We start from the raw sequence: 12,811 nt of genomic DNA, 5'->3' as shown, positions 1-12,811 counted from the left end.
TATTTGTTCATTTATTCAAGAAATATTTAGCAACTTTCTATATGGTTGCCGTGGATATTAGTGACAGTAAATACAAAAACACAGCCCTGTTTTATGGGGCTTTCATGCCATCCAGCCTAAAGCTAAGTCCTGGAGAAAATGGATGGGTACACATTAGACTTGGAGGAGACATTTCTAAGATGAAGAGGGCTTTTAACCTGATCAAAGTAAATTGATGGAAGACTTTTGTACAATTTCTGTTTGTGGGGGTGTCTAAAATTGAGAGATACCCATAAATCTCAGTTGGATCAGATGGTGGTATATTATCCAACAGTAGGAGAGAAGAAAGTTTCTCTTGGAAGGGAGGCATTTACGCATTCATTTAAAAAGGACTTTGTGTACCATATTCAGTGGTCTGTGAGTGTAGAAATGAGTAAGTCACAACTGTACTAAAAGCACTCACAGTCCTGTAAATGGACAGACATGTGCATTGGCAACACAGATCAAACTCTCCTTACCTAATTTAGTGGATTAAGAAGTCCCCATTGAAAACATTGAGAAAATCTGCCTGGGGAAGTCTGAGAAGTTTTCACCAAAAAGGTGCATGATCTTGGCCAGGTATGGAAGGGGACAGAGGACAGCATTCCAGATAAATTGTATGAGCTATAGAAGCATGACTGTTTTAGGAAGTGGCAGATAATCTAATGTGGCTGAACCTAGGATAAATATTTAAGGAGATGGTAAGAGGTGAGGTCAATAATTTAGGCGGGAACAAGTTTGTAAGCATGTGGAGTGATTTTTTATTTTTCTTGTAGTAATGAAATCTCATAAATTTTCATTAGGGAAATAACATGTTGTCTATCCTTGCATTGCAGTGGATGGGTTGAGTAGGAGTGGAAAACTAAAGAGGAAGTCTTTATAGTGACACAGTTAAGAGATGATGCAAATTTGAGAAGACATAAAGGGCATAGAGAGGAGAAGAGTGGTGTGAGAGAATTCAGGGGCAGAATCAAGGGCATCATTATCAACTGAGACACAGCTCCAAGAACTCTAGCATCTGGCAGAAGGCAATATTACTGGAGTATAATGAAAAAAAGAGAGTTGGGAAGGGACGAGGCTGAAAAGAGAACAGGGAGCGGACCATGCAGAGACTTGTAAACCAAGGTTAAGAGTTGTATGCCATCCTCAGTGTAATGGTAATTCCATGAAGGTTTTAGGAAAGGCCTGGCATAATATAATTTGCCTTTATATATAAATAGTCTCTTTGGTTGCAGTATAGAGGATAGATTATAGAAGAGCCAAGATTCAGACAATAAAGACCAGTCAGGAGGCTTTTGTAGCCCAGATGAAAGATGATGGTGATTTAAAAAGAATGTTGGCAGGGGCAAGGAAACGAATAGGGAGTAAAACACATATTTCAGGTTGATAAGATTTGCTAATGAACAGGATAGAAAAAAGAAGGAAGATTGTCTCTGCATTTCTGAAGTCACTTGGTACAGGATGGGTGGCAGTAATATGTACTGAGTAGATAAAGCATGGGGAGGAAATAGTATATGAGGAGGTTAGATTTCTCTCTCAGCTGTATTTTGTTTGAGACAAATGTGGAACATCTAAGAGAAAATGTATAATAGGCAGCAGGATATACTAGTCTGAAACTCAGAGTAGAAGCTGTACCTTTGAGAATTCTTTGAGTAGACATGGTAAAAAAAAAAAGAAGCCAAGAGAACACCTAGAAAAGTATGAGAATAGAAGGGGAATAAAAAAGAAAAGGTGAGAATGAGGGAAAAAGGAAGTGATGACAGATCAATGTAAGGGGAATAGTGGGGATGGAAGCTAGATTGGAAAGAACTGGAAATGAAATGAGAGATGAGGAAATAGAGATTGAACATGGTCAAATTTTTAAACAAGTTGTTCTATGACAGGGAACAGAATTTAAAGGGTGTTAGATGGAGGAGGATATAAAACCAAGGAATAAAGGATCATGCTAATGTTAATCAAAATGAACATTTTAGAAAAGGGGACAGATTTGTGTAAGGGGAGGAAGATGGTAATGACAAGTAGCATTTGTACAACGCTTTATAGTTTTCAAGATCTATTTTTATACGTCATTTCATCTTCCCTTACAGTAAAGGTAAGATGATCATGGGAGGTATTGTTATTACCTTTATTTATAGGCAAGGAAACTAAAGCATTAAAATATAAGTGATTAATGTCAGTTTCTGCTGGTAGACTGATGGCATAATTGTCACTTGCGCCCAATTCTTTATATTCTAAAGCTTTCCCCTGTACAGTGGTAATGAGTTAGAGTTTTACTTAACTTGAACAAGCTGGATTTGAACTGATTGTGGAACAACAAGGTGGAGGCAGAAGAGTGTGGTGATTTAAGACATTGTATCTGAAAGCAGAAAACCAGAATTCTCAAATTTCAAGTTTAATCATTGACATTTACCATCCATGACATCATCATTAAGTAACTTGACCGTTAGTTTTCTTAAATGAAAAGAGTGATAACATTTACTAAGCACCTTTTAATGTAGATTTGTGCTAGTCAATTTTTTAATTTAAAAATTAAGAGAAAATTTTCAGTTTTATTAAGACATAATTGACAATAACATTGTATTAGTTTAAGGTATACAACATAATGATTTGATATAGGTATATGAGTATATTGCAAAATAACCACTATGTGTTTAGTTAACATCCATCACCTTCTATAGTCACAATTGTTTCTCTGGTGATGAGGACTTTTAAGATCTACTCTCTTAGCAACTTTCAAATATACAATACAATGTTGCTAACTATAGTCAACATACTGTACATAACTATTCCCCAAACTTATTTATCTTATAAGTGGAAATTTGTACTATTTGACCACCTTCATTCATTTCCCCTGACCTCTGACGATCACCAATCTGTTTTCTGTTTCTATGAGTTTGGTTTTTTAGATTCCGCAAATAAGTGAGACTATATAGTAATTGTGTATCTTTGTCTGAATTATTTCACTTAGCATAACGCCCTCAAGGTCCATCCATGCTGTTGCAAATGGCAGGATTTCCTCTTTTATATGACTGAATAGTATTCCATTGTGTAGAGATACTACTTTTGTTTCAATCCATTAATTCATTTTGCCAAGTTTTTAAAAAGATTATCTAAATTAATCTTTAGAAGAAACTTTTTAAGTAGAAATTGAAAAATTAGAGAAGGGAGCATAGGTCAAAATTTTGGGAAACCAATGATTAAGCATTTTCAAAGGAAATGGTGACCCAAGGGGGAAAAGTAGAAGGGATGCCAGGAAGAAAAAAAAATGGTGTGAAGTTCAGAGGTCAGTCTTATAATATGTTGGAAGTAGACTATAGCTTTTTCTGAATGTCATGAGAGCTGTGGGAGAAAGTAGGTGAAGGTAGGAGCATGCAGATATGGAAGCTAAACTAAAGTTAGGTGAGGGAAATAACATTAGAACTCATGTTCTCCAGTTAGCTAGAAGTAGGGCTTCATAGTGTGACTTCTGAGTGTCAAATAAGGACCAATGGAAACCCTGCTATAGAAAAATCAATAGACCTTGGAGGAAACTGAATTATTAGAAGATGCTATGCTTAATGACTTGTTATACAGCCAAACTTAGCATTTCAGGACAGATACTCTTCTTTCATAACTAGAAGTGTAGCTTGAGTTTGGAGGAAATAGGAAGACAGTGAATGTTTTGGGGTAAGATTTGAATTAGGCAAGGATCTACATTTTCTAGATCTCGACTAAAGCTGTTCTCGACTATACAAAGACCACAGAAAGCTCTTCATCCACTCAATTGCTTAATGAAGGCTGCCTTGTGTTACTAGCTCTATTGTTATTTAATGCCCTGATCACCCAATGATTTTATAAGCACCTTGATGACAGAGATCATGTATAATGCTTGGCAATGTACATTAGGATAATTTTCTAATTTCTGTTAAGGTCTAGAAATGGGATCAAGGGATAATCCTCCCATGTGAAAGATCTGAGTTTAAACATGAACAATGTAATTCAGCTGACACTCAATATACTCTGGAAGGGCCCTGTAAAAGTAGAAAACAGAAAGAAAAATTCCAGTGGCCATGTTAACCTCCAATATCACCTCAACTCATCCAGCTGCCTTCTTGTTGATGGGAATCCCAGGCCTGGAGTGCCTACATATCTGGATCTCCATTCCTTTCTGTTTTGCCTATACTCTGGCCCTGCTTGGCAACTGCACCCTCCTCTTCATCATCCATGTTGATGCAGCCCTCCATGAACCCATGTACCTCTTTCTGGCCATGTTGGCAGCCATTGACCTAGTCCTTTCTTCTTCAACACTTCCTAAAATGCTGGCTATTTTTTGGTTTGGAGATAGAGAGATCAACTTCTATGCCTGTCTGGTCCAGATGTTCTTTCTCCACTCCTTCTCCATCATGGAGTCAGCAGTGCTGCTGGCCATGGCCTTTGACCGCTATGTGGCCATCTGCAAGCCACTGCACTACACCTCAGTCCTGACCAGGCCCCTTATCACCAAGATTGGTGCGACTGCCATGATTCGGGCTGTGACACTAATGACTCCACTCCCCTTTCTGCTCAGACGCTTCCACTACTGCCACGGACCCGAGATTGCCCACTGCTACTGTGAGCACATGGCTGTGGTAAGGCTGGCCTGTGGGGACACTCGCTTCAACAATATCTATGGCATTGCAGTGGCCATGGTTATAGTGGTATTGGATCTGTTCTTTGTTATCTTGTCTTATATCTTCATCATTCAGGCAGTCCTACAACTTGCCTCTCAGGAGGCCCGCTACAAGGCCTTTGGAACATGTGTGTCTCATATAGGTGCTATCTTGGCCTTCTACCTGCCTGTTGTCATCTCCTCAGTCATGCACCGTGTGGCTCGCCAGGCTTCCCCACATGTGCACATTCTCCTAGCCAATTTTTATCTGCTCTTCCCACCCATGGTCAATCCTATTATCTATGGGGTCAAGACCAAGCAGATTCGTGAGAGAGTCTTAGGACTCTTCCTGAGAAAGAATGCATAAATGGAGAGTGAGAAACAGGTGGAGAGAGAGTGATGCAGGTTGAATGCTGGAGTAGGGGTGTGGATGTGCTAGGAAGTGGAAGGCTGTCAGAGTGTCTATGTTTAGTTCTTTTCTGGTGTAATGAAAAAAGTAAACGATCACTAGTATCCCTGGTCTGATCAGGACTCAAGGGTCTGAATTCTCTGGACTAAAAACTGTTGATTTTGCTATTTTCTCAGAGTCCTCACTCTTATCATGAGCTTGACAAAAGCTAACCCACTCTCCTTTTAGTGATATCACCTAAAGACACAAAGGTACTTGCAAGTTTATTTACTTAAGAGAAGACTGAGAATCTGAGTCTCTATTCTGAGTTGTTGGGAATTTGGTTAGTTATTCACTCAGGACCTATGTGAGGACGAACATTTCACGTGATGCAGGAACTCTTTCTTAGTCACTCTGCCAGGTGGTGTCCAGCTCCTGACTAAACTCTTCCCATTTGGGGGAGCTTGTGCAGTTGTAGGTCAGCTGCTGCAGTAATAAATACCTAAAAATGTAGAAGTACACTTGGAAGTGGGAAATAGAGGCTGGAAAAATTTTGAAGAGCCTAGAGTGCCACAAGGTGATTTTTGGTTAAAAACATAGCATTAAAGGCATTCTTGTTCAGGTTCAGAAAGAAAAGAAAACTGTATAGAAAGTTTCTATCTTTTTAGAAAATACCTGTATCACTGTGAATAGAATGTTGGTAGAATATGAACAATAAAGGCTCTTCTGATGAGGCTGCAGACAGAAAGAAGGAATGTGCTATGAGTAACTGGAGAAATATAATTCTTGTTTTAAAGTGGCAAAGAAGTTGACTGAATTGTGTTCTAAAGTTTTGTGGAAAATAGAACTTGTAAGTGATGAACTTAGATATTTAGCTGAGGATATTTCTAAATAAAGTCTTTAAGGTATGGCCTGATTTTACCTTGCTGTGTATAGTAAAAAGAGAAGAGAGAGAGAGAGATTGAAGAATGATTTGTTAAACAAACAAGCCCCCCCAACTTAAATGTTTGGAAAATTCTTAGCTTATTCAGATTGTAAAAAATAAAAAGTATATTCAGGAGAAAACATCTAAGGGTATGGCTGGGCAACTATTTCCTTAACAAGATTAGGTTTGTGACTTATTTATTCAAATAACCATTTCAGCAGAAGTCAGAAATAGAGTTGTACAGGAAAGACCTGTGGAGGACCCTCATGTCTGATAGCTTGGACCCCCATGAATTACATAGGAGGTCCAACATTTATGAGAATTATATACTAGAAGTGCTGCCAGCTTGGACTGAAGGTGATTGAGATGAGGTGGAATGACGGAAAGCTGTTAGACTTCTGGGATTCTATAGACTCGATTGGCCAACGGAGCTATTTGGCTGTGAACATGAATTCATTCTTCAAGAAAAGGGAAGAACAATACCAAGATGATTCCGAAGTTTTTAGGGCTGCCATCGCCACCACAGGCCCAAATAACACAGACCCATGGGTGGGGCTGTCTCTCCTCAGTTTCAAAGGGCAGGACACATCCTTCCTTTCAGGAGGTCAGGCTGCCTTGTCCAAGGACCAAGGGTTGGAAATCCCCACCCAAGGCTGGGTTGTCAGGGCTGCAGCCAGGATTGGGGGATCAGAGCCACCACACTATTAGGCTTTTTCAAGCCTAGTAGACAGAGCATCAAACCAAAAAGGGTTATTGTAGAACCTTAAAATAAAATGTAATTTGCCCTGCTAGGTTTCATGTTTGTTTGTGACTCATAATGCCATCGTAAATTTTCTTTCTGGTTTCTTCCTTTTGGAATGGGGGTGTCTATGCTGTGCCTGTGCCCCACTGCATTTTGGAAGCAGATAACAGAATTGGTTTTGCAGGTGCACAGGTGAAGAGGAATTTTGCTGAAGGATGACTTATACTGCAACCAAAACGCAGGTCTGGCTGCCTGCTGCTATGAAAGCCAATACTTGACACAGGTGCTGTTGTAAAAGAAAGTAGTTTATTTGCAGATACTGGCCATCTGGTAGATGGGGAACCCATATCTCTAAGCCATTTCCTGGGAGGACGGGGGACTTACTTCTCAAAGCCCCCCTCCAACCTCAATGGAGGCAGAGGTTTTTATAAGGAGGGAGAGGGGAACAGAAAAAGAGGTCAAGGGAGGGGATTGAAAAGTTCTTTATGTGAAGACTAGTACAGTCCGTTCCAATGAGGCAGGTGAGGTTCCGATGTGCATCTACCTGGTTTAGTCATTCTGGCTTTACGTCACCTCAGCTTCATAGCATCCCAGCTTCACGTCATTCTGGTTTCATAGCTGAAGGTCAGCAAATCTCCTGAAGCCAGGATGCCTGGAGGTTGGAGTCTGTATGTTTTGAAGTTAGTTCCTAGGATTCTTAAACAAACATGCTGTTTATCTATAAGCTACATACCAGTCAGAATCAGCATTTACAGAAACAATGTGGAAAGAATGGTGGGGTGGGCTATAATTCTCCACTGTCACGACTTTCCAACGCCTCGAGCCTCACGCATAAATGACCAAATGAGATTTAAATGGAATTTTATATTCAGGGTTGAGGATGGAATGAGTTAAGATTTTGGGGGCTGCTAGGATGGTGTGAATGTTTTTGTGTGTGAGGAAGATGTGCATTATAAGAGGCCAGAAAGCAGATCTTTGTGAGCTGAATTGCATCCCACCAACCCACAGTTTACCCATTGAAGTCATAACTCCCAGAGCCTCACATAGGGTCTTTAAGGAGGTAATTAAGTTAAAATGAGGTCATTAGGATGGTTGCTAATCCAACATAAGTCCTTATAGGAAGAGAAAATTTGGACATAGACACGTACAGTGGGAAGACCCCGTGCAGACACAGAGAGAAAAGTGCCATGTAGAAGCTAAGGAGAGAAGCCTCAGAAGAAACCAACCCTGCTGGCACCTTAACTTGGACTTGTAGCTTCCAAAATTGTGAAACAATAAATGTCTCTCATTTAAGCCACCTAGTCTGTGTTACTTTGTTATGACAGCCTAGTAAACTAGCGCCGCCTTTTATATCATCTTCCCCAAATACATTCCTGTACTTTTATCTTGTGAACCTTGGTTTCTTCAGAGACTACTGTTTAAGAATTATGTATGTCTATTTCTTTTTTTAAATTAAGTTTATTGGGGTGACATTGGTTAACAAAACCATACAGGTTTGTATATCTATTTCATTATCTATTGTAATCTCTCTCTGTTTTTTTTTAATCCTCACCTAAGGACATGCGTATTAATTTTAGACAGAGGGGAAGGGAGGGAGAGAGAGAAACATTGATGTGAGAGAGAAACATCGATCGATTGCCTCTCCAATGTACCCTAACCAGGGACTGAACACACAACCTAAGCATGTACCCTGATGAGGAATCAAATCGAACCTGCGACCTTTCAGTTTATAGCACGACACTCCAACCAACTGAGCCACACTGGCCAGAGTTATCTATGTTTTTTCACTTTGAAAGAGGCTCTCTAAACCCCTGTCAGATGGGATATGGAAGGTAGGAAGGTGTTGAAAAGGGAAGGGTGCAGTAAGAACCTACTTGTGGCTGTTCCCATCTCTGCTCCTGTAACTCTCTATACACATACACACAACCCCCCCAAATGATATTCTTCCTTTTATATCCCATGTGGTCAAGACCCCTTGTTTATTTTTTTCTGAGCATAGTTGAGACAGGCAAAAAGCTTAAAAATAATAGCAAATACTAACAACACAAATAAACAGAGAATCACATGTCTTAAAAGAAGCTGTTTTCTAAAACAAAGGTCTGCTTATCCTCCTGAGGGCTTACACAAGGAATGTCACCAGCCTTCAGGTCATCTCCATCCCCAGTGAAGAAAGAGTGGCTTTGTTTCTAAGTACAAGTCCAATATTATAAGGATCCCACAGCCACGTAATACATATGACACCAGAGTAACACAGAATAGTTACAAACAGTAATAGGAAAGTTAATTTCTATATTTGCTCATTTGAGTGCACGAAGTATGAATAAGAAATGTAAGCAGTTTATAAGCACATAAAATTTATTCTCGTGCATGGGAGATGACATTATGAAAAACAAATTTGGTACAGTAATCTGGGCTTTATTACAATATTTCCAATCATCTTTTCACCAGGCATTTTCAAAATTGCAAATGAGGGTGTATAGCTGCATCCCATCCATGAATTAGCAGGAAGAGTACTTCCACGTAGGAACCTGTTCTGCTCAGTGATCCCTCAGCACCTTCCTTCCCTCTTGCTGCTCAAACCTGAAGACTTAGAATTATCTCTGAATCTCTTCTCTCACACCCCACATGTAACTTTTTAAGAAACCTCATTGGTAGTTTTTTACAAATACATACACAATCTGATTACTTCTCACCACATACACGGCTACCACCTTGGTTATGAGATAGTATCTTCCCTTCTCTGGATTACTGCAATACTTTTAAAATTGTCTCCCTGCTCCTACCTGCACCTCCTATTGCTGTTCTCATCACAGAAATCAGAGGCAATGTTTTAAAACTACCAAATCTTGCCAATTCTCTGCTCAAGACTGGTCTGTATTCTGAGAAAAATTAAGAATCTTTGAGTGACCTGCAGCTCCTGTGTGATCATAAAACTCAGCTAACAACAAAAAGCCCCTGTGGGTATGGAGAGCATGTTAAATTTATTAAGTTCCTGGGACCAAAAGTAACCCCTACAATTTATTCACAAAAACAAGGGAAGGCAGAATACAATTGAATAATAGCTCTAAACGCAAGAAAGAAGAGAAAGGGCTCTAGAATTCTATTCCCAGGGAAAAATATCTTTTGTGATTGAAGATGACTGAATGAGTTTGTTTTATAGACAATTTTTCTTATTCTTTTAACATTTATTTATTTTTATTGTTGACATTGTTACAGATGCCACCTATTATACCCCTTTTGCCCTCCTCCACCCATTCCCCCTCCCCGGCCTTCACCACACTGTTGCCTGCATCCATGGGCTATGCATACATGCATATATGTTCTTTGGCAGATCTCTTCCAGTCCATCTCCCCCCTTCCCTCTGAGATCTGTCAGTTTGTTCCATGTGTCCATGCCTCTGGTTTTATTTTGTTCTTCAGTTTATTTTGTTCATTAGATCTCACATATGAGTGACATATGATAATTCTCTTTCTCTGACTGATGGAGTATGTCACTATTAGGCCTGAAATAGAAGAAAAACTAAAACTGGTTCCTTCAGGTGGAAGGCAAATGATCCAAATAGATATATAGAGATATAGGAGGGAAAGAAAGGCACCAAAAAGTTAAATATGTGGATAAATATATATATGGATATTGATGTACAAAATGCAGAAAGACAAAAATGGAATTGTAATGAAGTTCTAATACAGGTAGTCTAATAATTCTAAATGTTCTAATATTCCAAAATGCATCTCTAGCTCAGTTATCTAAGCCATGGTCACTGCCCACTCCGGTGCTTCTCATCCCTGGCCCTGTGACATCAGCTTTATCCCTTCAGAACGGAGTGAGGGGCAAAGCAAGGTATTTGTGCCCTCAAACTCTGCCTCCTTTATGTGGCTATTTTCCTGAATGCTCTGACTTCAAGCTGTACTCACTCTATAAAACTTACACTATCCACCATGCTGGACATGGCCTAGATTCCTGATTCCTACGAGTATCATGCTGTTTATAACTTAACAGTGTGTCCTCTGTTTCATTGTGAACTTCTTTTCAACCTGAGGCTAATTTTCCTTTGTCTAGCTTTTGCCTGACAACAAGTTTTGCCTCTTAATTTTTTGATGAGGTGCTCTTCACATAACCTGTATCCTTTTGGCCTAACTGTACTGGGTTAATTTAGGGTCCAACATTAAATCTATTATATAGGAATCACACTTTATCTTAACATGCCAGGAGATTAGATATATCCTGGGGGTGAGGGGATAGGGTGTCCCTGAATCAACAACCTCTGAAGGCTAATAATAAAAGATAAAGTTAGGGTCAGGGTACCTCTGTGGGAAGGGAGTGATGTGACTGAAGTACATGGACCTCAAATTACTTAAAAAAATTATGGGGAATTAGAGCATGCAAATTCCATGGGGACTTTGGCAAAATCAGGGCTTGAACAAAAGCAGGAATTAAAGTGAACTGTAGGAAGAAAGATGGACCTTTATTATTTATAGATGGTTAGTCATTGTTGATAAGTAATTACATTAATAGTGGCTTTCTCAATTACATAATTAGATATTACCTTCACTCTTTGAAATAGGAAAATGTGGGGCTATCGTCACTTTAGATATAAGAAACAGCATGACCAGAGAACTGCCATTCCAGAGTCACAACTGGAAATCAATGTCAGCTCAGGCCAACATACATAGCAGGTACACAAAATAAATCCTAAAGGATGATCTTGATCTGATGAGGCTGGAGATCCTGCCCTTCCAGGTCATATCAGATAAGACTTGGTTACAGTTTACATGTTGTAATGAGACTCTGTTCCTTAGGAGGGGTAGGAGTCTGAAGAGGCACATCAAAGACCAAGGTACAAGCAGGCACTACCTCAAGCACTCACAGCTCTGAGGAACAAATAATGACTCCTGGGAGGCTTGACTAAGTGCTCCTAAACATGGAGAGGACATGGACTTCAGAGAACCCAAGGGGTGAAGTCCTGGCTCTAAGGAGACCCCTAGTGTCAACACCCAGAGAGGAAACCAGAGTCTTCCACGAGCCCCCGAGGGCCTCATCAGGTACATCAGTGTCTGCTTCCATATCCTTCTGGGAGAAGAGCAGAGGTTAGTGAAGATAAAGCCAGCTGCCTCCTTCCCGGCTTCCTCCTTCTCAAACTCCTCCCACTGATGTTTCTTGAAGCAAAAGGACAGGGCCAAGAATTCTACCTCAGACAAAAGGCTGTGGTCAGAGCTGAACTAGCAGACACAGGAAGGAAGTGACACAGGTCTTGTGAGTGGGAGAGGATGGGGCACTCTTAGAAAGTTACCTTCCACACCCAGTCCTGGTCTTAGGCGTTAACTCCCTGCCTGCTCCCTACTTCCATTTTGCCTCTATTTTGGCCCCTCAGTGGAGGGAGCATAAGTCTTGATGGTCCAACTCAAATGCTTTGTCTACAAACTCCAGACACTCCTTACACTACAGAGGGCTATTGCTTTCTTTCTATGCCAAACACTGTGGTTCATCTCCAAAAAGTCTTAGCTGATTATTCCAGTGTGGGTCCTGTCACTTCTCACCTATCATTTCTCCTCCCACCCCACCAGTATCCTTGTCCCATATAGGAAGCTTCTGCAGTAGTCAGGAGACAGAAAATGGGGCCTGAACTAGGAAGATGCAGGGAGAGGTAAGGAGTACATTTCTTATAGGTTCTTCTTCCACAAGCCACATCCCTGAAGGACCTTAGGTGAGTGACTATTTTCCTGTCTCTGGGTTGTAATCATTCAAATTATCTTTCTGGTACCCTCTTACGATATAGGTGTAGACTACAAAGTAGTGCCAGTATTAACTGAGTACTTTCTGTGCCTGGAGGCCCATGCAAGCACTTTGGGAAACAACAAAGAAATAGATGAGACCTATGATCTTGTGTGGACAGTTTGGCTTCTGAAACAGAGCACAGGCAGGATGAAACATTCACTGCAAAGCAGGCTCTGGCATTCTGGATATTTGGTAAGAAAGACGGGCTCTACCTACTCCCTTACATTCTCTGAGATCCTTATTCTGGGAAGGGTATATTTTTGATGAAGTTCCACAGCAGTAAGGGCCATGCAGTGTGGGACACCCTGAGTTTGGGGTAGAAATTGGTCAGAAGAG

At 40.4% G+C, this 12,811-nt stretch overlaps 1 protein-coding gene across 1 annotated transcript; it reads left to right on the top strand.

The window, feature by feature from the left end:
- The first annotated feature begins 3,938 nt into the window (after positions 1 to 3,938).
- On the top strand, positions 3,939 to 6,671 carry LOC112315927 (olfactory receptor 52K1). The gene has a single exon (XM_045181990.2). It carries the CDS (start codon positions 4,068 to 4,070, stop codon positions 5,010 to 5,012), a length of 945 nt encoding a protein of 314 aa, XP_045037925.2. The 5' UTR covers positions 3,939 to 4,067; the 3' UTR covers positions 5,013 to 6,671.
- The last annotated feature ends 6,140 nt before the right edge of the window (positions 6,672 to 12,811 follow it).

This window comes from Desmodus rotundus, chromosome 5, assembly GCF_022682495.2.
Source record: "Desmodus rotundus isolate HL8 chromosome 5, HLdesRot8A.1, whole genome shotgun sequence".
Classification (NCBI taxonomy): domain Eukaryota; kingdom Metazoa; phylum Chordata; class Mammalia; order Chiroptera; family Phyllostomidae; genus Desmodus; species Desmodus rotundus.
This window is presented reverse-complemented; position numbering and strand designations above follow the sequence as displayed.